This window comes from Dinoponera quadriceps, unplaced genomic scaffold, assembly GCF_001313825.1.
Source record: "Dinoponera quadriceps isolate SergipeBrazil2010 unplaced genomic scaffold, ASM131382v1 scaffold3196, whole genome shotgun sequence".
Classification (NCBI taxonomy): Eukaryota; Metazoa; Arthropoda; class Insecta; order Hymenoptera; family Formicidae; genus Dinoponera; species Dinoponera quadriceps.
In genome coordinates, this window is record NW_014557499.1 from 1 (window position 1) to 24,994 (window position 24,994).

The 24,994-nt window shown below is 35.4% G+C and overlaps 6 protein-coding genes across 11 annotated transcripts; 4 read left to right on the forward strand and 2 right to left on the reverse strand.

The window, feature by feature from the left end:
- Nucleotides 1-1,648: 1,648 nt before the first annotated feature.
- On the reverse strand, nucleotides 1,649-8,959 carry LOC106749188 (cytosolic 10-formyltetrahydrofolate dehydrogenase). Its single transcript, XM_014628374.1, has 7 exons — nucleotides 8,812-8,959; nucleotides 7,590-7,644; nucleotides 7,260-7,401; nucleotides 6,886-7,120; nucleotides 4,664-5,346; nucleotides 3,631-4,045; nucleotides 1,649-2,923 (listed from the first exon to the last, which is right to left on the reverse strand). Exons 3-7 carry the CDS (start codon nucleotides 7,396-7,398, stop codon nucleotides 1,690-1,692), a joined length of 2,706 nt encoding a protein of 901 aa, XP_014483860.1. The 5' UTR covers nucleotides 7,399-7,401; nucleotides 7,590-7,644; nucleotides 8,812-8,959; the 3' UTR covers nucleotides 1,649-1,689.
- Nucleotides 8,960-9,370: 411 nt separating this feature from the next.
- LOC106749168 lies at nucleotides 9,371-10,428 on the forward strand. The gene is made up of 2 exons (XM_014628331.1): nucleotides 9,371-9,392; nucleotides 10,133-10,428. Exons 1-2 carry the CDS (start codon nucleotides 9,371-9,373, stop codon nucleotides 10,426-10,428), a joined length of 318 nt encoding a protein of 105 aa, XP_014483817.1.
- LOC106749170 (S-phase kinase-associated protein 1) lies at nucleotides 10,330-12,120 on the forward strand. Its single transcript, XM_014628333.1, has 3 exons — nucleotides 10,330-10,424; nucleotides 10,637-10,915; nucleotides 11,045-12,120. Exons 2-3 carry the CDS (start codon nucleotides 10,637-10,639, stop codon nucleotides 11,252-11,254), a joined length of 489 nt encoding a protein of 162 aa, XP_014483819.1. The 5' UTR covers nucleotides 10,330-10,424; the 3' UTR covers nucleotides 11,255-12,120.
- A 2,430-nt stretch (nucleotides 12,121-14,550) lies between these two features.
- On the forward strand, nucleotides 14,551-20,518 carry LOC106749183 (transcription factor Dp-1). Of its 3 annotated transcripts, none has more exons than XM_014628364.1 (11): nucleotides 14,551-14,943; nucleotides 16,289-16,407; nucleotides 16,680-16,746; nucleotides 16,837-16,934; nucleotides 17,035-17,198; nucleotides 17,341-17,503; nucleotides 17,663-18,024; nucleotides 18,110-18,192; nucleotides 18,271-18,354; nucleotides 18,869-19,148; nucleotides 20,062-20,518. In XM_014628364.1, exons 1-10 carry the CDS (start codon nucleotides 14,895-14,897, stop codon nucleotides 19,099-19,101), a joined length of 1,422 nt encoding a protein of 473 aa, XP_014483850.1. In that variant the 5' UTR covers nucleotides 14,551-14,894; the 3' UTR covers nucleotides 19,102-19,148; nucleotides 20,062-20,518. The 3 variants fall into 3 exon arrangements, with proteins under 3 accessions (XP_014483850.1, XP_014483848.1, XP_014483851.1); XM_014628362.1 differs by having other exon boundaries at nucleotides 18,869-19,135; XM_014628365.1 differs by having other exon boundaries at nucleotides 17,065-17,198; nucleotides 18,869-19,135.
- Nucleotides 20,519-20,720: 202 nt separating this feature from the next.
- On the reverse strand, nucleotides 20,721-21,961 carry LOC106749185 (myeloma-overexpressed gene 2 protein homolog). The gene is made up of 3 exons (XM_014628370.1): nucleotides 21,550-21,961; nucleotides 21,331-21,400; nucleotides 20,721-21,172 (listed from the first exon to the last, which is right to left on the reverse strand). Exons 1-3 carry the CDS (start codon nucleotides 21,616-21,618, stop codon nucleotides 21,135-21,137), a joined length of 177 nt encoding a protein of 58 aa, XP_014483856.1. The 5' UTR covers nucleotides 21,619-21,961; the 3' UTR covers nucleotides 20,721-21,134.
- Nucleotides 21,962-22,002: 41 nt separating this feature from the next.
- Nucleotides 22,003-24,330, forward strand: LOC106749184 (mitochondrial 2-oxoglutarate/malate carrier protein-like). Of its 4 annotated transcripts, none has more exons than XM_014628366.1 (6): nucleotides 22,003-22,286; nucleotides 22,907-23,122; nucleotides 23,196-23,326; nucleotides 23,404-23,574; nucleotides 23,689-23,788; nucleotides 23,872-24,330. In XM_014628366.1, exons 1-6 carry the CDS (start codon nucleotides 22,228-22,230, stop codon nucleotides 24,071-24,073), a joined length of 879 nt encoding a protein of 292 aa, XP_014483852.1. In that variant the 5' UTR covers nucleotides 22,003-22,227; the 3' UTR covers nucleotides 24,074-24,330. The 4 variants fall into 4 exon arrangements, with proteins under 4 accessions (XP_014483852.1, XP_014483853.1, XP_014483855.1 ...); XM_014628367.1 differs by lacking the exon at nucleotides 22,003-22,286 and adding an exon at nucleotides 22,590-22,655; XM_014628369.1 differs by lacking the exon at nucleotides 22,003-22,286 and adding an exon at nucleotides 22,620-22,640.
- Nucleotides 24,331-24,994: the final 664 nt, after the last annotated feature.

Genomic DNA, 24,994 nt, shown 5'->3' on the forward strand with positions numbered 1-24,994 from the left:
CACCTACAACTAACGTCATCTAACTGTGAGCCGCAAGAACTAAGTTTACTACCTAATATCTGAGCGGGAGATTGGAGAGAAGTTGAAAATTCCAAAATCAACAATCCACGATCATATAAAACGTCTTGGATTCGTTAAAAAGCTTGATATTTGGGTACCACATGAATTGAAAGAAATTCATTTAACAAAACGTATCAATGCTTGCGATTCTCATCTNTCATTTAACAAAGCGTATCAATGCTTGCAATTCTCATCTCAAACGCAATGAATTCGATCCTTTTTTGAAGCGAATAATTACTGGTGATGAAAATGGATTGTTTACGATAATATTAAGCGAAAACGTTCATAGTCCAAACGTGATGAGCCACCACAAACCACCTCGAAAGCTGATATTCACCAAAAGAAGATTTTGCTATCAATTTGGTGGGATGGGAATGGTGTGGTATTTTTTGAGCTCCTTGCAAGGAACCGAACCATCAATACGGATGTCTACTGTCAGCAACTGGACAAACTGAATGCAGCGATTAAAGAAAAACGGCCAGAATTGGTCAATCGTAAGGACATCATTTTCCACCAGGACAACACTAGGCCACACACATCTTTGGTCATTCGCCAAAAATTAATGGAGCTTGGTTGGAAATTGATGTTACATCCACCATATAGCCCTGACATTGCGCCGTCAGATTACTATTTATTTCAATCCTTGCAGAACTTGGATGGTAAAACTTTTAAGGATGATGAAGCTGTGAAATCGCACTTGGATCAATTTTTTGCCGATACCAAAAACCAAAAGTTCTACGAGCGTGGAATTATGAAGTTGCCAGAAAGATAGCAAAAGGTCATTGAACAAAATGGAAAATATGTCAGTGATTAAAGTTCATTCTATGCACAAAAAAAATTGTATTTTATTTCTATGAAAAATTCGGCAATTATTTTTCGGGCAACCCAATACATGCGCTAAAGTTAGCGACAGCGGAGGCGTAATTATACTCTCTTTCCTCTTTATTTTTTCTCCCGTCTCACCGCTTACTACACAACTTCCCCCTTTGCGTATACAACCACCCTCAGTTATTCACCCAACCAATTTATCTATAAGATTATAAAAATTTTGTTTATTCATTGACGTCAAAACTATGTAACTAAAAATTTTATTTATTCATTGACGCCAAACCTATGTAACCCACGCAAACTAACTGTGATACTCTTGTGCTCATGGTCGGATAGGCTAAGTTCCTAGACCTTGTACACCTTTTTGTACACCCCTTGCGTGCGAGGTCGTGATATAAGATTATAAAAATTTTGTTTATCCACCGACGTCAATACTATGTAACCCTCGTAAACAAACTGTGATACTATAGCGTTTATGGTCGGATAGAGTAAGTTCCTANGTTTATTCATTGACGCCAAAACTATGTAACCCACGCAAACTAACTGTGATACTATTGTGCTCATGGTCGGATAGGCTAAGTTCCTAGACCTTGTACACCTTTTTGTACACCCTTTACGTGCAATAAAAAAAAAAATTCAAAAATAATACGCCTTATTCGAAAACTTCAATATTACTACGTCTAGGGAATGGGATTTTATTATAGTTCAAAAGAAACAAAATCATCAATTTTTTTTAATAATAAACTCTTTAATAATGTTATATATATAAATATACATACATATGTTTATATAATATTGTTATCAATATTCAATAATAACCGTCTTCGTCTTCAAATACTCGTTCAAAGCTTCCTGTCCCAAGTCTTTTCCGAATCCCGACATTTTGCAGCCGCCGAAAGGAGCTGCCACATCTGTCTTATTGTAAGTATTAATGAACACAGTGCCAGCTTCGACTTTTTCCGCAAACTTTAGAGCTTTGTCAATGTTTTTGGTAAGGATACCGGAAGCCAAACCATATTCGGTATTATTCACCCTGTCGATCAACTCATCCATATTCTGTCGATTAAACTTGGAGATCAACATAATCGGACCGAAAGATTCTTCCTTGGCGACGTACATAAAATCCTTCACATCTGTAAAGATAGTTGGCTGAAAGTACCACCCCGGGCGATTCAATCTCCCGCCTCCATAGACCAAATTAGCACCTTCGCTCACTCCTTTCCGCACAAACATCAGGAGTTTCTCCAAATGACTTTTGTGATTCTGCGGTCCATGCGCTGTACTTCTGTCTAAAGGATTGCCGATGCATATTTTCTTCACTTCATCGAGTACTCGTCTTACAAACTCATCGTGTATAGTCTCCTCGACAAAGAGCCGTCCAGCAGCTATACAATTCTCGCCTTTGTTAAAAAACACGCTATTCATGCCGACTCTAACTGCCTGCTGTATGTCGGCATCATCGAAAATAACTAAAGGGCTCTTCCCGCCGAGCTCTAAGGACAATCTCTTTAAATTACTATCGCAAGCTTTCATAATAGTCTGACCGACCGGAGTAGAACCGGTAAAGCCCAACTTCCTAATTAGCGGATGCTTCACTATAGCATTTCCAACTTCATTGCCATATCCACAAACAATATTAATGACACCGCGAGGGATTCCGGCAATCGCAGACAGCTCGGCAAATTTTAAAGCAGTCAATGGGGAAACTTGAGCAGGTTTCATCACCACGGTGTTACCAGCCGCTAGACAAGCTGCCATCTTCCATGAGAGCATCATCAATGGGTAATTCCAGGGGGTAATTAGACCACAAACGCCAATCGGTTCCCTTCCTGTGAAAGTGAGGTTACGATTTGGACGCGCGTGTGAAATAGGTATGGTGGTGCCTTGAATCTTGTCACACCATCCGGCAAAATATCGCCAAGTTTCAATCGACATGCCAACATGAGTCTTCAGGGCAAGAGTGTAAACAGCTCCAGAATCCAAGCTTTCCAAAGTAGCTAATTCTTCCTTGTGTTGCTCCATTAAGTCTGCTAATCTAAAAGACAAGGAGAATGAATGAGGAAAAATAAATAGAGAACAATTTTATCGTATTGTATAAAGACCGTACAAAGAAAAAGAAAAAAAGAAATTAATAAAATAATAATTTTCGATTACGAAAAATAAGCAGAATTCAACAAACTTTCGAAAAAAAAATAAAATAAAAACGTTAATGAAATATTTTGAAACATATTTTATAGCTCTAGTTCTAATTTTCTAGCTACGGTAGAAATCTCTTGTTCTCAGATGATATTTCAGTAAGGAAATTGATCGCATACTACGCGCAAGATGACAGCAAATTTGACATCAGAATCCCACACCAAAACCATGTAGTTTTCGCATTCACCTCGTATTTTTGTGACAGAGCCTGCTACAACATGCAATCCGAATATTTTGACAAAAACCGCACGGAACTTGTTATGTCGTTAAACTGCGCGCAGCAAGATCTGCTCAATTTCTACCACAAATCTGTTTAATATCATTCTTTTTGCATCAAACTATTAACTTGACGTTGTATGTTGAAAAATCAATATCAATTTTGACTAGTTTAAAAAAATTTATTTATTCTTCTATTGCTTCTTCTCGCTCACAAAATAATTTTTAAAAAATTGCTATTTTATCTTGTTTCTTTTTTTAGGGAAAACTTCAAAATAAATCGACGATACTCTTGTTAGGAAAGTAGCAAATACATTACTGTCTTCTTACTTAAATAACAGTGCACCACGCTCCCTGGCACTGATTTTACTCCATTCGCCCATTTCGAAGGCTTCCTTGGCGACTCTAACAGCTCGGTCAACGTCTTCAATGTTCGCACTTTCCACCGAACAGATAATGCTCTCATCGTGAGGATTTATGGTATCGATAGGCTTGCCGTGGCCATTGACAAACTCGCCATCAATGAAGAGTTGTTTAGGGAATCGTAAGATCATATTGTTTGCGTGCACTTCTACCGCGTCGTACTTTATCTCTTTTGAAGCTACATTTCCTCGAGAAGCGAGAACGACCGTCTTAACGAAATCTATGAATACTGACGCCATGAACACGTCAGTATTCTGCAAGGTGACGTTAAAACTGTCTTTAACCTCTTCAATTAAACGCACTACGTCCATGCTACCACCACCTGAGACAGAGAAAGGCACATTCCAATCAGAAATACCCAGAATGTATTTTGAAAACTATTCCAATATAAATTCTGTATCAAATTTATATTTGACTCATTGTTATATGCTAACAATATATCGATGTTTTTTATTGGGAAAAAAAACAAAGTTCAGCTGCCTTAAATTTAAATTTAAACATATAGCGAAGAACCTCACTTATTTCTACATGGATTTTGGATCTTGTGCAACTAGTGTAACAGGACCTACGTTGTATAAAGTGAAAAATTATAGTTATATAAAATCAAAATGTGATTGATGACACAATCCTCGCTGTTCGGAGATATACTTTCGTGAAACATTGGGAAAAAAATGAACAAATATTGAAAAAGTGCACTAAATGCTAATCAGTTTTATTCAATTTCTCAGCATTCCGATGAGCATCAACGGCTAATAAGTTACTTTGAAATATTAACTTGAAGTAACCAATAGATTTATCAGATTTTCAATAGTTTATCATTCCTCTATCGAATCGATATTATATATTAGCCACGGATCGAAAAAGGTCCTTTAAATAGAAATTTTAATATTAAATGTATCACATCAGCATAAGTTTCTCGCAAGAAAACCTCCAAACTTACCAGAAACAAAGAAATCTGTATCGTTCTCGACATCTATTTTAAGTATATTCTCCCAAATTCGGCGCAAACCATCAGTAGTTTTTAATTCTTCTTCTGAGAAGTCAACGTCAATATCACTATTAGCTTGCCCGTATTTACTGGCGTGAATAGTCTTGGTACCGATCTTGATTCTCTCCACATTAATAAATCGTCCATCAACAGTTTCGATTAATAAACCATCCCGATGAATGCTCCCTTTTCGCTCGCCGACAAGGTCGACTTCATTCGTGACTTTTGGCAGTGTATCGCTGTTCCACAAAGACGATCCAAAAAGACGAACTTCCTCGCCGCTTATCGTTGTCCAGGCGCCTGGTGTGCTATCTAAACCACGAATGAAGTTGTGTACTTCCTCTGCTGGTTTGGTCCAATCGATTCGCTGATGCTCCTTCTTGTTTAACATCGGATCATACGTTGCGCCAACCTCGGATTGCGGTATCGCGGGAGCGGTACCTTTCGCCACAAGATCCACAGCTTCGACCATTGCCACGATACCTTCTGGATAGAGAAAGTTGTTGTACAAGCTATCCACAGTGTCGTTCAGTTTCACCTTGTAAGATTTCTGCAGCAGGACTGGCCCGGTATCCAAACCATCGTCCGCCCAGAAAATCGAGAATCCAGCGGTCTTATCTCCTTGAATCAGAGTCCTACGGAGAACGGATTGACAGAATTAATGAAATTGCCAAAGCTTTCTGTCAGAGATGTACTCAGATCAAGAAAGAATCAAACAAATCAATTAACGTATGAGTTACGAATGCTTTATTAAATATTATAATTTAATCAAACGTTAAATATTCTTTAAGGCTCGCTGCTGCAGCCATCTTATTTGATAATATCAGAAGTGAGAAATGCATGCCTAAAATTTTTACATAATAAATTAAAAGGATATGTTCATTGAATAACACTTGTGATTAATTGCGAGAACATATGATATTCCGAAAACTTTTTGCTCTAACAATCAATAAATAATCGTAAAATTAACATGACATACAACTTTCCTTCTTAGAGTCTATCTTTCTATTCTCATAATTTTACCACGTTAATTTTATCTTTTTTCACATCTTTTTCATAATCTTTCTTCAAAAAAAGGTAAAAAGAAAAAGGAGTACTTGTTGTTTCGCTTTCGCAAAAAAAAATATAACAAAAAAAACTTGAAAAATGTTGAGTTATTAAAATATAAATAATGCGTATGAAAACGACAGACGAAAACGACGGACATATCATTTGTATATTAGCTTTACATTGAAGTAATAATCAATAATCAGTAATACAAGAAAATTTTAATATTTAGACACAAAATTTTTTACTGCGTACAACGCAACATTATCATGAGACTTAGGATCTAAAAGAGAAACTATGACCGAAACATTCGTTTGAAGAGTACCGTTCAATGTTTAATTAAACTACAATAATGAATTAAATATTTTTAACTAATATCTTGCTGCTTTCTGTCTTTCTAATATCAATCTTGCGTTGACTCTATACTGATTTGTTTAATTTTCTTGTTAAATAAAATCTGCCAGCGAGATATTATTGTATATATTGCACATTGGTATATAAAGCTTTGAAGAAAGATATAAAATTTTGTAAGCATATTCATGCGAATAAACGAAAACATTTCATTGGTATGTGTCGAAAAGATGACTTTTTCGAAAATAAAAGTAATTTTCAGTTTTTACACAACACAGATAAACCGCATTTGGAATCTTTGCAGCGATATATATTTCTACTTATGCACTGATAAACGGAGAAGATTTACGTAAAATACGAGATATACGAGTATACGCTTTGCAAATACAGATAATTCAATAACGATTGATAGGTCGAAAATAAAACTCGATATGAGAGTTTGTCCGATTCAACGAAAAGGATCATACGATGAGTTCGTGGTCATGTATTATCGTCGTCGTTATCGTCAGCATATTTCCAACAAGAAAGTAGTTTCGTTTCGCAATCTGGAGCATGAAAACCGGTAGCAAACCGGTTATTGCGGCACGCGCGGAGATATTTGACGATATCGTGAAACACGATATTGTAGTTAACTGATTAATACATGCTGATAGTGAATTTATTAAGCTATAAAGTTGATGAGAGAAAGAAAAAGAAAATTTAAAAGTTCCTTTTGCGAAATTAGAATCATTTTATCACCATTTCGCGTCAACGAAAAATGACCGATACAAACTCACCAGCTTATGGCACTCGCTCCTCTGTGCCTTGGTAACAAGGACGGATGATAGCATATGCTACGATAGCGAGGATAGTTGATCACCTCCATAGGGATGAATTGAGTACAGAAAGGGAGAACATTGAGATCCACCTCGATACTCTTGTATAGCTCCAAGACTTCGGGCAAGAGTACGCCCCTACTCCTCCAAGCCTTCATTTTGAACACCGGCGTGTTGTTGGCTTTGGCAGTGATCGCTGTGATTTAAATAGGAGATAATAAACAGAATTCTGAAAGGCAGTTTCCTCGCTACTTCCCCCATACATCACTTTATATTCACTTTATATTCACTTCATATTCAGAACTTTCTATTTTGATAAAAGCATATATCCGTACCTAGAGGATCTTCGCGACTTCCTTTATCCGGAATCGTAAATACTCCTGTGACTCGATGCCCATTTTGACGCAAAAGTTTATAAACTTCTGCCGCAAAAGGACTCTGTCCAATGATAGCCACTTTGAGTTGCGTCATCATCGACTGTAATTTTAAAGGATTTCTATCAATTTATGCATACCTTTTCACTCTTGAAAATTATATCACAATTTTCATTGAAACAGATATAAGAAATGTCACACAACTATTTTATTAAATTATACTATTAATTGTTTTACTTATATTTCATAATATCTTTAGTTATATAAATTAATTCGCTGAGATTCACATACCTGTTCCAGACTTATTCTATCATGGATTATACTAGTAGTAGTAGTATTGAGTAAGCTGTAAATTTACAATTATAAAGCTTATTTACAGAATAAATTTGCAGAGTTTGCAGAATCATCGTGTTTACTGTTAGCAGCAATTAGTTATTATTGCTTTTTGTACAATATATTTAAGAAATCAGAATCATATATGTATATAATTCTGAGTATTCACAGGCACGATAGGACCTTGTACAATATAGAGAAAGGACGGATAAGGTGAAATATTTTTTTTTTAGAAATCGTTAAAAAGGTGAAAATATTTTTAAGAATAATTACATAAATATTTCATATAGATTATTTTCTGAGACTATTGATTAGCAAAAAGAAAAGAAGAATTTTTTTTATTTTCTCAGAAATTGATTATTACAAAAGTACAATATCAACTTTCGACGATTAATTATTACAAAAGTACAATATCAACTTTCGACCTGTCCGCAGTACACAATAAAAAATATTTTGTATTTGTGTTCGGTCCATGTTAAACTTTTTGTGTTAAATTTTTAACATACTCGTGTATTAATTTAACATATTGTGTTTATGTCATTTCAATATTTTCGGTTAAATTGATATTCAATACATATATAAGTGTTAAAATAATACATTTACATACAAATTCCAGTGTCGATTAACATATCATGGACATTAATTTAATGTTAATTTCTGACATAATATTTGCGTTACTTTTCAACATATTCACCTTGTTAAACTATCACAAATTNTATTTCCATGCCGATTAATATTATCTATGTTAATTTTGTGTTAATTTTTTACATAATATTTGTGTCACATTTGTGTTACATTTTAACATTTATCTTATGTTAAATTAACACAAACATTGCTATCTATAGATATGATTGTAAACAGGTTTTCGAAATCTGTCTGGACGGATAAAAATTCTTTTGTGATAAATGTGACCGTCAAAGTGTTAACATTCCATATGTAAAAATTATGTTCAATTTTTTTCATAAATTTCCGCTGTTTCTTTAGAGAGAGAGAGAGAGAGAGAGAGAGAGAGAGAGAGAGAGAGAGAAAGTATGTACTTATTAGTAAAGTGAATAATATACATATTGGTACTAAATGTTAAAATTTGTTAAAATATATTTCAACTTTTTTACATATATTTACGTATTTCCTTAACTTTTATGGTATACGCATATTTATATTATTTTAGACGTGTGCTTACGTTAGTGTCCAGGACGAAATTACGCTTCCAGATGAAGTTTTTAATGAATGTCAACATCAGTAGAAGGTAGTAGCGGCATGTACCGTATGTAGTGTTCACATCGCAACTTCACTTTCTTTACTGATTGCGAATCGCGCGATTGCATCGAATCGTGGTAAAACGAGTTTACGGGTGCATTCACATGTCGAAATCGAGATCGGTTCCAGCGACTAAAAAAAAAAAAGCGGCTACGATAGCGTAAATGATATCTGGCGTAAAAGGGTCAAGTTGATTTGATTATCGCGCGTCCTCGTTATCATCGAACGAATAAGTGATTTATAGTTAAATATGAGAAAAACATGTTGAAGCTAAAAGATTTTATTTGAATAATAAAATTGATTAGGCTGATTATATCACACATACGTAGACATAATATATCTAGACCGAGCACTTGTCTTTATTTAAAGAGGGAGGGTCAAAGTGCATGTAGAAAAGGATATACTCTGTTTTGTGTCCTTACATTCTCTCTACGGTCTATACGCGTGTCGAAAAGGAACGCAAGGACATGCTGAAACATAGAATGGCTGGCTTAAGACATATGTGTATGTGTGTATGACGTCTTACCGCTCGATTTAAATCATTTTACCAAACACTTAGACACTTTTAGATTTTTAATACGTTTTTAAGATGTTCTAAGGCATCTTCGTTTTTTTTAAGAAAGTTTAAGATTAATTTCATATTTTAAAAGACCAATAATATTTATAAATAATGTTAATAATAATAATAAGAAGAAGAAAAAGAATAATAATGATATTTTTAATAATAATAATACTTTTAAATACATTGATTTTTAAATTGTTTGTAATTTTACAATTTTACATATGTATGAAGGTTCAAAAAGATAAAGTGTGTCGCTATTTAATAATTTCTTCTTATTTATTTATTTTAAAATTTAAATCAAATTAATTTGGGAAACGATCGTTCGCGTACAATCGAAAGGATTGAAGAAATTTTGAACGGATAATCGCGACATTGCGAGGGTGAACGTTGCGATCGTTATATGGAACGCACCTTCTATCTAATGCTTACTACCAGCGTGAGTTCTGATTGGCTTCTGTTTATCGGACGCTTTTCTGTCAATGTGTGAATTCTCTCTTACGACTTGGTTTGCGCGCAAACGCGTTAATCCGATTTAGTAACTGGGTAACGAACTCTTGCATTTAATTGGAATATATTTTTAGATCTAAAAGGATATACAAATCAGATACAAGAGTTTGCAAACTACGGTCGTCATAAACCGGATTAATGTGTAAACGTAGATACCTCTTTTTATTCACACTAGGCACTTCATTGACATCGCGCATGCGTGAAAGACGCTGCCTGTGTGACAACATTGTCACCGAAAGTCCTCGAAAAAAAACCAACGTCGAGGGTGAGGAAAACGAGACGAGTGCTCCTGTTTTGCTCAAGGATCATTTCGTAGAAAACAACTTATCGAGGCTATACGAAGGAAGAAAGAAAACGACTAAGACGCAAGTCCAAACATTCGTTCGTGAAGATTGCAACGAGGAACTAACTGAGAATTTGCTTATCGACGCTACGCCGAGTCGTTCTGCCGTTAGACGACTAGAAAAGTAATTTTCGCAACTTCAAATCAAACTTCTTCGCGTAACGTTTATTTACGTTTTTTATTGATACAAAACAAAATATGGCATAATAATTGAAATAATATAAATAAAATGTTGATATTGATAATGTCATGCGAATCATTGTACTCGCTTATTATATATTGCTAAGTAGGTGCTTTGTTCAGATTATATCAAGATTCTGATTCTTGTATACGCAGATGCCTAATATAAAGCTACAGAGTTCTGATGGTGAAGTATTCGAGGTTGACGTTGAGATTGCAAAGTGCTCGGTCACTATCAAGACCATGTTGGAAGATCTTGGTATGGATGAAGATGAGGAAGAAGTCGTGCCACTACCAAATGTGAATTCTGCAATTCTCAGAAAGGTTATACAGTGGGCCACATACCACAAGGATGATCCACCTCCACCAGAAGATGATGAAAATAAAGAAAAGCGAACTGATGATATCAGTTCTTGGGATGCTGATTTTTTGAAGGTACATAACTTTTATGCCCAATAGATGAGATATAACAGATGTATTGCGAAAAATGTTGAATCTTCTATGTGTATTTGGAGTATCGGTGTATTTTCCACATATATATATATATATATATTTTTTTTTTAGGTGGATCAAGGAACTCTCTTTGAATTGATCTTAGCAGCTAATTACCTTGATATTAAGGGACTCCTGGACGTGACTTGTAAAACTGTTGCTAATATGATCAAGGGTAAGACACCCGAGGAAATTCGCAAGACGTTTAATATTAAGAATGATTTTACTGCTTCAGAAGAAGAACAAGTGCGTAAGGAAAATGAATGGTGTGAGGAAAAGTAGATCTGGATTTCATGTATTTACAAAGTACTCAATAATTCGTCCTTGGGGTTATTAGATTTCGAAAATATCTTTTCTGTTACTTTAATGAGATTCTTCCAGATGATAAGTTTCCTTTAACAAGACCTCTTAAGTTGCTCCTGTCAAAATCAACTAGCATTATAAGCTTGTATCTTGTATCGCTCTTCCGTATCACTTATTGCATAGAGCCAGAAAATGTTATTTATTTCAAACAAAGATAAACTAATAATTGTAAATTGAGGCTCCTGTTTCCTCCACCATCTTGATTAATGACGTCAGAAATGAGAAATAAGATAGTAATTAAAAGGAATCTATAAAATGACATTTATATAATTAATAATTTTATAAAATTAAAACTGAAAACTCTGTTCCAATATGATTATCAAATATCTATGAAATTAAAGTAGTATGTGATTGAAAGGCTAGCTACATGTTAATTCTATTACTCAATTATCAAGAAAAAGTCTTTGGAATATTTTACAAAGCTACTCAAATGATTACAAGTCTTATTTCATGGGCATATTTTGCTCACTTTAACGTACTTTACAAGAATTTTCAACGTACATCTTTTGACGTTAATCAAGATGACCAAAAATCAGGAGTCTTAATTGTGCTTACACACTTTATACCTGAGAATTTAATATAATCCAGAATTTTCCGGTATAATAGAAAATTTGCTATGGATGTGTTTATGTTCTAAATTGTCTTACTCGGAAATGCTTCTAGCGCACTTGCACAATATTAGACAACAGTTGCAATTACGTATTGAATGAAGTATAACAAATGTACATTTAAGAGCAAATTGTATACACAGTTTAAATGGGAATTAAATGTAACTTAATAAATCACTCATGTGTATTATGTTTATTACTTTGCGACGTGTTTTTAACACGTTCGCTATCATCATGCACACACCGAAATATTAGGTTGGTGCGTATGAAATGTCAGATTTTTAAGTGAATATATAAAACTGCATATCTTTTTTCAAAAGTTGTTTATTTAATCAAAATATGCTCCATTTGCTTGAATACACTTTTCCCAACGAGATTTTAATGCATAAATGCCTGTCTTAAAGAAATTCTTGATCTTTGGAGTCAATAAACTGATATGGAATTTTTCAGACTGTCTTCATTTTCATAGTGTTTAGCCCGTAAAAACAGTTCTAAATGTAAAAAAAAATGAAAGTCGGTTGGCGAAAGATCTGGTGAATAAGCTGGATGTTGCAAAATTTCATATTTTAACTCATATAATTTTGCAATCATTTTGTACGACGTATGCGGCCGAGCGTTGTCGTGGAGAAGTATCGGGCCATGCCGATTAATAAGTGATGGGCGTATAATTTTCAATTTTTTATGCATTTCATTAATGTACTGGCAGTACTTTTCGGCTGTAATTGTCTTCTCAGTTCGAAGGAATGAGTAGTGAATTATTCCAGTCACATTCCACCAAACTGTTATTAAAATTTTCCGTGGATGAAGTGATAGCCTTGGAGTATTTTCCTATTGTCGTAAAGAACCCATTTTTCATCACAAGTAACAATTCGATCGAAAAATAGTTCTCGATGAAATCGGGTTAGTAATGATGAGCATACGTTCAACCGATTCAGCTTATTTCGCTCGGTTAGTTCGTGCGGTACGCACTTATCCATTTTTTTTCACCTCGCCAATTTCAGAAAGGTGTCGCAATATTGTTGTACGGTCGACTATCATTCTGATAGCAAGTTCCCTTGTAGATACAGTTGGATTCGTTTCCACCAATGCTCTCAGAACATCATTATTCATAGACGTTTTAGGTCTTCCACGCGGTTCATTTTGTAGGGAAAAATCACCAGACCGAAATTTTTCGAACCAACGCTGTACTTTTCGTTCGTTAACAGTATTCTCCCCAAACGCCTGGTTTATATTGCGTGTAGCTTTTGCAGCATTATTGCTAAGTTTATACACAAATAAAAAAAATTACACGAATATCGGCTGAATTCATATCCGTACAAAATTCAAAACAGATAACAAAAGAAACACACTTTTGAAAAAATCCTCTTTGTTAAAATATGACTCTGGCAATGGGCAGTACGACTGTAAAAGAGGTTATGCCAAAAACAAAAGCATAACGAAAGCAGGAAGACAAATGTTCACATGTAAAGTAAATCCGACGTTTCATATGCACCAACCTAATATAATGGCATTTTGCTGACCCGAACAGCGTTCTAATAATCTTTGCGGTATGGTTCATGCTGCGTACTAGACTATAATTTGCAATATTATAGCAAATATCGGAATACTGGCCGGTCGAGTCGATAAATCGAAAATATCATAAATATCTGAAAGAGGCACCGTCATATAACGGCTTCTGCCCGCGGAAATGCTTGCTGCGCGAGTAACGCGGCAACCAGTAAACTTTTAGTTCTCCTGGAAAAACGGCAGATTGATTAGCTACCGCGTCGCTTCTCGCCGCTAGAGTCCTGAATAATAATAGAAGAGATCGATAGGTACGATATATCGAAAGCCGACATCTTTCCCCGCATATGACAGTCTGTTCTTTTTAGCTGCACTACTATAATATTATTATATATTATAACATTAAGTTAGAAAAATATTCGTTTCAGCAGCGTGGCTAAAAAGAACAAACCGTAGTCAAAGCAGTTTAGCTGTTCTTGGAAGCTGACTTATGGAAAAAGAAAGCAGTACAAAATGATGCTCGGGCGGCCATGTATTCGAATTGGCGAAAAAGTTAATTGTGACGATAATTCATCCACAGGTGGAAACAATATCAATCACGTGACTTAGTTAGCCAATCAGACGGTTCCCCTCGTTTTTCCATTTATCTAGGACTCTATGCTGTAATACCAGCTTAAGGCCCGTATCTCATTAAGAATGTTCCGTATATATTCAAAACCGTTCATCTTGAAATGCTATACCGCTTATTTCATTGGCTACGAAATATCTGAACTTTAAATGGTTTAAATATAAGATCTGACTATGAATACAGACCTAAATGAGACCTGTTCGTAAGGTGACTATTCCCAGGTTAAAGGAGCGCTGGATATCCCGGGGCGCTCTTATTATTTGTCTCTTTCGCGCGCGCGTAATACGGCCGCTTACTATGGGCGTAGAATGCGGGCATTTTCTCGAACGGAAACACGACGAGCAAATATAAAATCCACGATACGCGTGTCTCCATGTGTGGCGCGGCATGCGTAACTAAAGCAGCGCCACATAAACGTGGAACGAGGGCCGGCGACCATGTGACCGGCGACGGGCCAATCAGCTGTTTAGCTTTGTCGTGCCGCCAAGCTCATTTCCAGTCCGTGTGCACGCGGAAACCGTGAGCTTGGTCGTTAGCAAGTATCGCGCGAATATTCGTCATTTGTGCGAGCGATGACCGGCCGATCGCGATAGAGGAGGCGCCGATTTTCCACAAACGACAGGCCGAGCCGATCGTGCGACCTGCGACACTCCGCAAATCATCGCCGCAAGTGCTTTTATATAGCGAGGTCGCCATTTTGGTGATACGGCGAGTCGAGATCCGAAGCAAAGTGTAGCCCTATGATCTTTTTATTTTCGTTTTGTGCACAACCCGACATCGAAATCGTCCTCAGCGTGTCAACGGCCCAATAACGCCGGAGATGACACAGCAAAACAAAACGATGAACTTCCTAATACACGACGCTAACGGTAAGTGGAATCGCGGAGCGCGCGCTAACCATCGGCCAACACGCGTCACGGCATCGCGCGTATTTCCCTGGTCTTGCTTTCATGCCTTTAATATCCAGTGAAATTCGTCGCGCTGACTCGAACGCCCAGCCTTATCCCGGCCGCGTCGAGATCGCGTTACCTGCGAATTTACGCACGCTTTTCAGCCTTGACTTTGTCCAAGCAAAAGCATAGTTTTCCTCTACCGAAGGATTTTGCGAGTCAGCATGCTATTCTTTTGGTTTTGACGTTTTTGTCTTGTTACTATGTCGCTTTGTCGGCTTGACGTATGTGTGTGCAGACTGGCACTCTGTGCCATAAACAAATTGTCGAGTCAGGCATTGCTTCACACTTTTATTGTAACTTTCCTTTGCCAATCTCTGATTATCATAATTCCAGTTGATAAAGTACTGTACTATTGAGATTACATACAAAAAGTTGTTGGTTGCTCTATTTCAGCAATGATGCAGTTTGATATGCTCACGGCTTGAAAGATGTTACATTCTGTCGTGTGTTCATTGTAACACCATAAATACTTTCATTTTCATGTTTATTATGGCAAGAGAAATAATATCTTCTGTAGTATATTGTTTATGAAAGTAAGGAGAATACATAATGCTCCAAAGTAGGTTGATAGTTTCTCTCAGTTTCTGAAAACTACCGAGTAATTTTGTCCTTGAATGAGTATTTCCTTCATTTACTTGCTTTGGAGTGTAACATTTGCAAAATCAGTAAACAACTTGTCAACTTGATTATTGACAACTTTTTCTATTGTTGAAATATCTACATAAAATATTGTGTAATTTTATATATAAAAGAGATGAAACATATAAAAGACTTGAAGATATCATACAACTTTCTAAATGCAGTTAGAGAGAAACAGCTTGTGAAATAAATCCAACATAAATTGAATACAGTTTATATTGGTAATAAAGTTAAATCATACACACACATATATATATTTTTTTTAATCTATAAATTATAACAAGTGATTACTATATAGTTCCGGTGATGAATTCTTTGTTGTATATTTGCTTAAAGTTCTCTCTTTCTTTCTCTCTCTCTCTCTCTCTCTTGTATATCAGGTACTCTAAATATCATTATTTATAAATGTGATATTTATTTTATCATGATATTTATACATGTAGTATACATATATACATATATCTTATCATTAGCTATGCAAATTATTACCTGAAGATCAAGTTGTATCGATATTAGTTTGGATCTATCTTATCCAATAAAAATAAAAGTTTCCAAAAAATCATGTGCTCCTGTAAAATATTTATATTCGCAAACAATTATATATAAGTCAAATTTGTTACAGGACAACCACAAGTGATAAAAGTAGTGCAAAGTACACCTAACAAAGCATTAAGTGGTATTGTTAGCACAACAAATGCAGGTGGCCTTAAAGTGTTTAAAGCTCCTAATCAAGATTCCCAGGTACTTTTAAATCTGAACTTTAAATCCATACACAACTGGTTCAGAGGTTATACGCTATTTTTTTTTTATCCCACATTATAACATGGTCATTACAGCAGATCTTTTTACTTAAATAATTGCAATTCAAAAGTACGAAAAGTTAAGAGATATAAATAACATTCTCATCACACCATATATATATATATATATATATATATATATATATAATGTATATGTGCAATAATACCTGTCAGAATTTTACAAATATTATACGTACATACTGTTGCAATTAGGTATTGTCATCAAATGCACACATTCTTAGGACTATCAGTTTGCAAAGTTCATCTACACCTGGGCAGAGTAAGTAAATTTCACTCAAAAATATACTTTTTTCATGTAATTATAAATACTACCGTTCTAAATGGAAATACTCTTAACATGTAATTGTAGGACTGGTAACAATACCTTTACAAAATACTAAAGTGGCAACATCAAAATCGGGGGAGCCTGTGATGACCAAAACCATACAGCTCACTTCAGCGCAAATGGTAATTACAGTTTCACACAAGGAAGTTCAATGAAAAGAATCAAATTCATTGAATTTCACGATCGAAACGACCTCGAAATACGCATGCTTCGCATTTTTAGAGCGATATAAAACAAGCTCTCGTCTCACAGCAGCAACAACAACAGCAATCCAATACTCAGCAACTTATTAAAGATGCCACAGGAAAAACATTCATCAGTCCGATACTGGATCATAGCGGATCTAGAAAGAGACAGGACATCGATGGTGGCGACTTTGTGCCTGAGTAATTAATATAAAGTTTCCGTCGATAGATATTTTTATTTTATGCAGAATAGATTCCGCTTGATGCAGGCAATGTTTTTTTTTCATCTAATCTCATTGAGCTTGACAAACTAATGTAGTACATACGTTTCTGTATATTTTAGTAAACGAAGAAAAGCGGAGAAAGTCGGTAAGGGATTGAGACACTTTTCAATGAAGGTATGTGAGAAAGTGAAAAAGAAAGGTACCACTTCGTACAACGAGGTAGCAGATGAATTAGTCGGCGAATTCACTAATCCTGCTCACATCAATTCTTTAACAGATCAGGTATTCTTCATTCTGTCTGATATGCACGCATTAGTTTTATTATATATATGAAAGAGATGTATCTTACACACGTTTAACTTAAATATTTGTGATAAGTTTGTTATTCGACTGCCTGTGAAATTCGGTATGCTTTACATACTTTATCACTGCTTCTTGTAGCAATATGATCAGAAAAATATTAGAAGACGCGTATACGATGCTCTGAACGTGTTGATGGCAATGAATATAATTTCCAAAGAGAAAAAGGAAATTAGGTGGTTAGGGCTGCCTACTAACTCTTTGCAAGAATGTGCGGCATTAGAGAAGGATAAGAAGAAGAAAATTGACAGAATCAAGGCGAAAACACAGCAATTGCATCAGCTTATCCTATCTCACATTTCTTTCAAAAATTTAGTGGAACGTAATCGTTTGAACGAGAGCCTCCGCGGGCCACCGAAACCCAATTCTGCCATTCAGCTGCCATTCCTCATTGTGAATACCAGTAAAAAGACTGTCATAGATTGCAGCATTTCAAATGACAAGTATGTAGCAACAAGATTTTGAGAAATCCTCAGTAATCAGTAAAGTAATCGATCCAATGAATTATTCGTATTTTTCTTTTTGCAGAACCGAGTACCTGTTTAATTTTAATGATAAGTTTGAAATTCATGACGATATCGAAGTTCTGAAACAGATGGGACTAGCTTTTGGTAATATTACTCTTGTATTATTCCTTTGTAGCAGAAATATAATAACAGTGATCTATTTTTTGCATATGTCTCTTTTAGGATTAGAAAAAGGGGAATGCACTGAAGAGAATCTACAGAAGGCAAAATCCATGGTTCCGAAATCGCTTGAGAAATATGTGGAACGTACGTGTTTTTTTGTTTTACATGTATAGTATACAGAACATTCCGTGTTCTAGAGTTGTAAGTAAAGACGTGTAGATATCGCTGTTCAGCTAAGTTATCAAGATTCAGCTATCAAGAAAAATGTAATTCCTCTCGGTAACGTAATTTCGATCCCGCCTCGAACTTTTTTGTGGGATTGTTCCAAGTCTCTCTGTTGGTGAACGGAATAATCAAGATACACAGAGATAATATTTGCATTGAGTAAATTAATTGGCGATACAGCAGCAGAGTAATATGTTTCCAAGCGGAACAAATGATATGATGAAGAGAATAGTAAATGTTAAAAGTATCTGGCATTTTTCTGGCCTATTGCAATATTAGTAAAATTGTCTAGATAATTGAACCGAATTATAATGTTTTTATTTACACGAACGTTTTTATTTACCTCTGAAACATATTCTAGAGTCTGCCAGTTACTCCCCAGGATAAATTTCAGTTTCTCTAGAGTATTCTAAATGCGACGATCATATTACAGAATTGGCATCTGGGGACTTGGAGAAGTTTATTCCAGTGACTATTCCCGGCCCAAGCACATCGATGGATGACTTAGATATCAAATTGGAAGGTTCTCGACCACCCTCGTCGTTGCATACTTCATTATCGGAAGATGTTTTATCGCCACCCTCTCAGTACTTTTCAGAAGAGGAGGATGAGGAGGAAGAAAGCGATCAGGACGACCAGGCTGATAGTGATCTTGAAGTTAACTAGCACCTCGAATAATTTTTCAAAGGCTAGACTCAGGGTTTGTATATCTGGTACATACAATCGATACTATCAATTTAAATAATCTCTCACACGCGCTACCTATTATATATCTAGTACTAATCATTACATCCAACGATATTAATTTGCAGAGTTGTTGTTGACACCGTAGGCATGAGTGGCCAATGTATTTAAAAACACTGCTGAATATATTAAGGGTGACTTTCATCAAAGTTCGATTAAGCGACGATTTAAAGTTGCTGTCGATCGAGTGTGTTTCATATTGCTAACGCAAATAGAAATGTTCGATTATTGTTGAACGACAAAAGGATAAACTAGTAGTAGTAGGTCCAGCAAATGCTTTGAAGCATGTTTCTCCTTCATCTATCTTTTGGATTCGAATAAATAAAAAGAAAGAAGGAGAAATGCTTCGAAATATTAGTAGCGCTTGTGCTGGACCGCGCACATGAAGAGAGTGGCATGTTGAAATTTCGTGCTATTATTATATGCTTTATTGCGACTTTGGACATACTTATTAAACCTGTCTGAAAAATGTCTGAAAATTAGCTTGGAGTGAGAGTATATTTTCCATTTCTTACAACACAGCTGTCAAGCCGTTTTCCCGCATGAATAGGTCTTGCTTCACGTGCCTATTATTATTATACGACTATTTCTTGACTGTCGGGAGGGGATAATTTTTCACAAGCGATCTCAAGTGTTGTTTCATTCAAATATCTCTTTACTTGCAAATGGCACACAAGAAATCTCAACGTTCTCACTGAATAATGTCGCAAGTTTAATATGGTCGCGGCGACTACTCTGGAGCCTTATACCCACCAATTAGACCCGAGTTTAAATTATCTTCTAGATAAGGATTAAAGTTTAGATTAGAGACGAATACTTAATCGGAATTTAATGAAAGTCATAAGTAATACTTGAAACTGCAAGTTTACGCCTGAATTTCAGGATACTCGCCACTATCACCAGCGATGTCAACACGTTAATAATATCGCCGCTATTGCCAACGTCGTCTACACCCCGGTCGCCAGTTTCCAACACACACGCGAGAACAAGCAAGGATACGAGAGTTGATAAATGTCGGAAAATAAAATTCGTTGAAGTAAATGAGAATGGTCAAAGACACGTTGATTGGGGCCAAGGAGGGAGAACACACGTAGCAATTAATTGGGCTAAGTGAATTGGCAAATCTAAAGTGGCTCTTTTTTCGTATCAAGTAAACTAGAGTTCGATGCACTAGCGCGCGAAGTGATCGATAAACAATCGGGTAAACAAATGCAGCATGACTGAGATAATGGGGTGCTATATTTTAATTGTGCATCGTCATAAAAGTTTATATGACTAGCGTCTATGTATTATATAAATTATAATCTTACAGTATCAATATATAATTATGTGTACAAGACATATTGACCAGTACTCATTTTCTTATGGCACGTTTATATTAATAACAATTGTCTGCGGTACGGAGTAAAGTGACGTATGATAGATGCAGGCACACATCTGACTCAAAAAGTATAAATAAATTGTAATAATGTTATAATGAAGTTTGTAGTTTGTGGTTAGTCTTTTGAGAGGAGAAAAGATGTATTAATAACGACACTATGTGAGAGTTTGCAGTAGTTTTATACAGCAAACTAAAGAAACATTTTTTTCATATCTATTACACACACACTTATATTTAATGATTGCATTCAGCAGAAGAAAAAAAGGACGAACGCTTTGCCATTTTTCGCTTCGAAATTTTCCTTCAGTGTTGAACAAACGTGACGCAACGTGAAGCCATATAATATAATGGAGAGAAGATTCAGCAAAATTTCCAAATTATATCAGGTATGTCGACTGGTGCTTTCTGCTGAATACAACCAATAATGTACGACGTCTGTCTTGATTCTTCTTTGTATATCGTAACCATGTTCTGTACGGTGGATTTATGAGGACAGGTTTTCTGCTTCGATGCTAAGTTAACCGCACTCTATGCAAAAACAAAGCGCCGCTTAGTTCGAGTCCCTAGGAATGCTTCAGTCCAAATCATCATCGTCATAAAGATCATCAAACTCTGAAATGAAACAATTATTTCAATAAACTAATCTAAGTATATTCTGTTAACCTGTACTGTTGTTCGTGGAAACCCTTCCTCCCGCAAATTTACTGTGAATTATGCAGAGAGAAATTAACTGTACAATTGAATAAGCTACGTAATAACATTTGACATACCGTTGAAGAACTCCGAATGAACTGCTTTCTCGCTTGCTGTGAGATCTACTAATAACCTACTACCTCCGACCTGTGGAATCATTGTACGGATAAACATTTTGTCATAGGATTTGTCATAAAAAGAATGTAATATCTGCAGAATGTGATTTCAATGTCGGAGCGATATGTTGTTGACTATTTACATCTAACCTCTCTCAAGCGATTGTATATAGCTCATACCTCTTCCAATTCAACGTAGGGCCCGGCTCCCTCGGGAAACATTTCATCGGCTACAAGTGTCGGCTTCATCGGGATATAATTATTTAATATAATTACTTAATATATCGCGTGACGAGAGAGAGAGAGAGGAGGCCAACAAGATGCGTGTAACATGCGCGGTCGTTTCAATCGAGGCTCGGCTTTCCAAATATTGAAAAACAATATGGTTGCTAATACAATGTTGCATCGGCGCTAAAGATTAACCGATAGGTTAGAAGATAGGTAATTCGTGTAAATTTTACCAATTCGTACTGATCACCAATTTCGCTTATTCATACACACATCTCTCAGTCAATGTTTCCAGCGGCTTTAAATCGCTCCGAGATTGACTTTCAACAAACAAGGACGAAAAGGTGGCGCTCTGCTACTTTTTCCGTAATTTCGTATCAGCTGATGACATATGATGTGACCGACCGTCGTCGAAGGAGCGGAGCCGATGTGATTCCGCCGACTTCCTCCTTGCTGTTCATGGACAGTGTTCAGCCGCTTTGCGCGCGAATAACTTTTTTTCAGTTTCTTTTGTAGACCTTTTTGTGTGTAACCTCGTTGGTTATTTCACGCCAAAACCGAGCAACAAATACAATTAATATATAATTAATATAACAATATTCAGCAAGTCAACGATTTAATCGTACCGAAATGAGCAGCCAAAAGACAGTGCCGAACGGCGTCAAGTTCCTCATCGGTGGCACTTCTGGGTTTGTGTCTTCTTTTTTTTATAATTTTAATGCGAGTGAAATAGGCGTGAAGTAGTCGTGCGATCTTGGAAGATTACATACGTTTTGATATCATGAACGCGTGTTTCGCAATCATTGACTTGACTACAGTCTAAGGGTCAAGATCTTTCAGGTTTTGAACAAGAGTTGCCTCACTCACGGATTACTTAGCTGAAGATTATTTCTATTAGTACTAATAATAAAAAAAAGCAAGTTGGATATTTCAGGGTGATGCGATATATATATATATATATATATATATATATATGTACATACATGTGTAGATACATCTTAATAGTGTACTATAAATAGCTGCAACTCTACCCTGGATAACTGGTAGCTTTTTTTGTTGTATGTCCTGTTGAAAAATGTTTTTGCTCCAATTTTTATAATAACCCACATATGTATGCATGGATGGATTGTTTGATTTTTAATTAACTTTGTTTTAAAAAGTACGAAGAATAAGTCTCGTTGATTAAAGTTATAAGGAATATATATCATTAGATTATGGAATATGATTCGAAATTGTACAGTTACATATATTGCAAAATTCTTGAGCGAATTTGCTTTATTACCAAACAGCTGATAATATTTAATTACAGCATGGCAGCGACATGTTTTGTACAGCCATTGGATTTAATAAAAAATCGTATGCAGTTGAGCGGTACAAAAACCTCAACATTAAGTGTAACATCGTCCATTTTAAAAAACGAAGGTATTCTAGCACTATACTCAGGTTTGTCCGCTGGTTTAATGCGACAAGCTACGTACACCACTACTAGACTTGGTATATACACATGGCTTATAGAACTTACTTCGTAAGTAAAAAGTTAGAATATTGCATCGATGATGATAGGATATGTTAAAAGCACATACACTTGCTCTATTTAGAAAAGACGCTCAACCAAGTTTTATTGTGAAAGCACTACTTGGCATGGCAGCTGGTTGTGTCGGAGCATTTGTAGGTACACCTGCAGAAGTAGCTTTAATTAGAATGACCGCAGATGGAAGACTGCCTATTGGTGGGTAAATTCTCTGGAATGTACGCAATTATATATTGATTTACCATGTCACTCCATAATACTTTAAATACTTTCAGCCGATAGGCGCAATTATAAGAATGTGTTCGATGCATTATTCCGTATAATTAAGGAGGAAGGTCTATTCACCTTGTGGCGCGGCGCCATTCCCACTATGGGACGTGCCATGGTTGTGAATGCAGCGCAGCTGGCATCATATTCGCAAGCGAAACAAGCATTGTTAGACACAGGTAGAAACATTTATATAATTTATTATATTCTATGAAACGGAGAATGTATTCAAGAAAGGACCATGCGGAAAACTTTTCATCTATTATTTATTTATTAATTTCTTTCAAATACAGGATATTTCGAGGAAAACATCATATTACATTTCGCAAGCTCTATGATTTCTGGTTTAGTCACCACGGCTGCATCTATGCCTGTTGATATAGCGAAGACGAGGTAAATTTCCCAGCATCTTTTTATGCTTAGGAACATTCAAATAACATTCTTCATTTCGAACTTCATGCAACACCTTGTTTTAGGATACAAAATATGAAAACAATCAATGGCAAACCAGAATTTACCGGAGCTTTCGATGTTCTCACTAAAGTTATAAGAAACGAGGGATTGTTTGCATTGTGGAAAGGATTCTTCCCATATTATGCACGTCTGGGACCTCATACTGTTCTGACATTTATTTTCTTGGAACAGATGACTTCCGCTTACAAAACATATCTGGCGTAGTATATTCGCAACAAAAGTCGTCGATCCCATAGATTCCAGCGATATCTTAAGTTTCGCTATTGTACTGCTATCTGTCTAAAGCCTAACATTTATGTGATATACATTATCAAAGAAACATTATTTTTATAAAGAATCAATTTTTGTAGAATGTATGATTTTCTCTTATTAATTTTGCGCCACGATATCTTACAAAGTAGATTATGGAAAATAATGTTTACTATCACGCGCACAATTGCAATACATGATTTTATATAGAATTTTTGTTATGCAATCAATTCTATACACACATACAAATATACATATATACAGTTGTCTTAATATACAGTGATTAATGATAAATACTTTGAATTTTTGACTTTCGAAATAATGACCATTAATTGAAGAATGATATATAAAAATACAAATTTCTATGTATAAATAACTCTTGCTTTGAATTATAAATATATTTTAAATCTCTATTTAGTATAATACAGATGTTAAGGAAGAGATATTTTACAATTATTCTTATATGGGAGATATTCTGTATATGAATATTGAACAAAATGGAGCTCGTCTGGTACGACTCTAGTATTTACGCGTGTCATTTACTTCGATCATTTATGTATTGTTATTTTGTTTAAAATTTCTTTTATAAATATATGTAATTCAGAGCTATTACATCTTACACGACAAGGTGTGTATTGTTAATAGACCTAAATATATAAAAATAATATGATATTAATACAAATGAGATTGTATATTAAGCATTTAGTAATAAAAATTGTATTTTTAATGTTAATTCTTTGTCGCAATTTATATGAAAGTCAAAGTACCGAAAAATGTCTATTAAACTAGTTTATAAAAAAAAGATGAAATTTTATAAAACTGAAAAATGGAAAATACACATTTTATATATCTTAATAATATAATTATACATACAGT

Excerpts from the sequence above, each read along its gene's own strand:
- LOC106749185 (XM_014628370.1), bottom strand. The coding sequence starts at position 21,618 with ATGAAGCCGACACTTGTAGCCGATGAAATGTTTCCCGAGGGAGCCGGG. Across the intron at positions 21,401-21,549 it reads CCTACGTTGAATTGGAAGAG|GTCGGAGGTAGTAGGTTATT; the intron begins GTATGAGCTATA and ends ATGATTCCACAG. Across the intron at positions 21,173-21,330 it reads TCATTCGGAGTTCTTCAACG|AGTTTGATGATCTTTATGAC; the intron begins GTATGTCAAATG and ends GTTTCATTTCAG.
- LOC106749184 (XM_014628366.1), top strand. The coding sequence starts at position 22,228 with ATGAGCAGCCAAAAGACAGTGCCGAACGGCGTCAAGTTCCTCATCGGT. Across the intron at positions 23,575-23,688 it reads ACAAGCATTGTTAGACACAG|GATATTTCGAGGAAAACATC; the intron begins GTAGAAACATTT and ends TTTCAAATACAG. Across the intron at positions 23,789-23,871 it reads GTTGATATAGCGAAGACGAG|GATACAAAATATGAAAACAA; the intron begins GTAAATTTCCCA and ends ACCTTGTTTTAG.
- LOC106749168 (XM_014628331.1), top strand. The coding sequence starts at position 9,371 with ATGGCTGGCTTAAGACATATGT. Across the intron at positions 9,393-10,132 it reads GGCTGGCTTAAGACATATGT|GCACTTCATTGACATCGCGC; the intron begins GTATGTGTGTAT and ends TATTCACACTAG.
- LOC106749183 (XM_014628364.1), top strand. The coding sequence starts at position 14,895 with ATGACACAGCAAAACAAAACGATGAACTTCCTAATACACGACGCTAAC. Across the intron at positions 16,747-16,836 it reads TTCATCTACACCTGGGCAGA|GACTGGTAACAATACCTTTA; the intron begins GTAAGTAAATTT and ends ATGTAATTGTAG. Across the intron at positions 16,935-17,034 it reads AGCTCACTTCAGCGCAAATG|AGCGATATAAAACAAGCTCT; the intron begins GTAATTACAGTT and ends TCGCATTTTTAG.
- LOC106749170 (XM_014628333.1), top strand. The coding sequence starts at position 10,637 with ATGCCTAATATAAAGCTACAGAGTTCTGATGGTGAAGTATTCGAGGTT. Across the intron at positions 10,916-11,044 it reads GGGATGCTGATTTTTTGAAG|GTGGATCAAGGAACTCTCTT; the intron begins GTACATAACTTT and ends TTTTTTTTTTAG.
- LOC106749188 (XM_014628374.1), bottom strand. The coding sequence starts at position 7,398 with ATGATGACGCAACTCAAAGTGGCTATCATTGGACAGAGTCCTTTTGCG. Across the intron at positions 5,347-6,885 it reads GGAGCGAGTGCCATAAGCTG|GACTCTGATTCAAGGAGATA; the intron begins GTGAGTTTGTAT and ends CGTTCTCCGTAG. Across the intron at positions 4,046-4,663 it reads TACAGATTTCTTTGTTTCTG|GTGGTGGTAGCATGGACGTA; the intron begins GTAAGTTTGGAG and ends TCTCTGTCTCAG.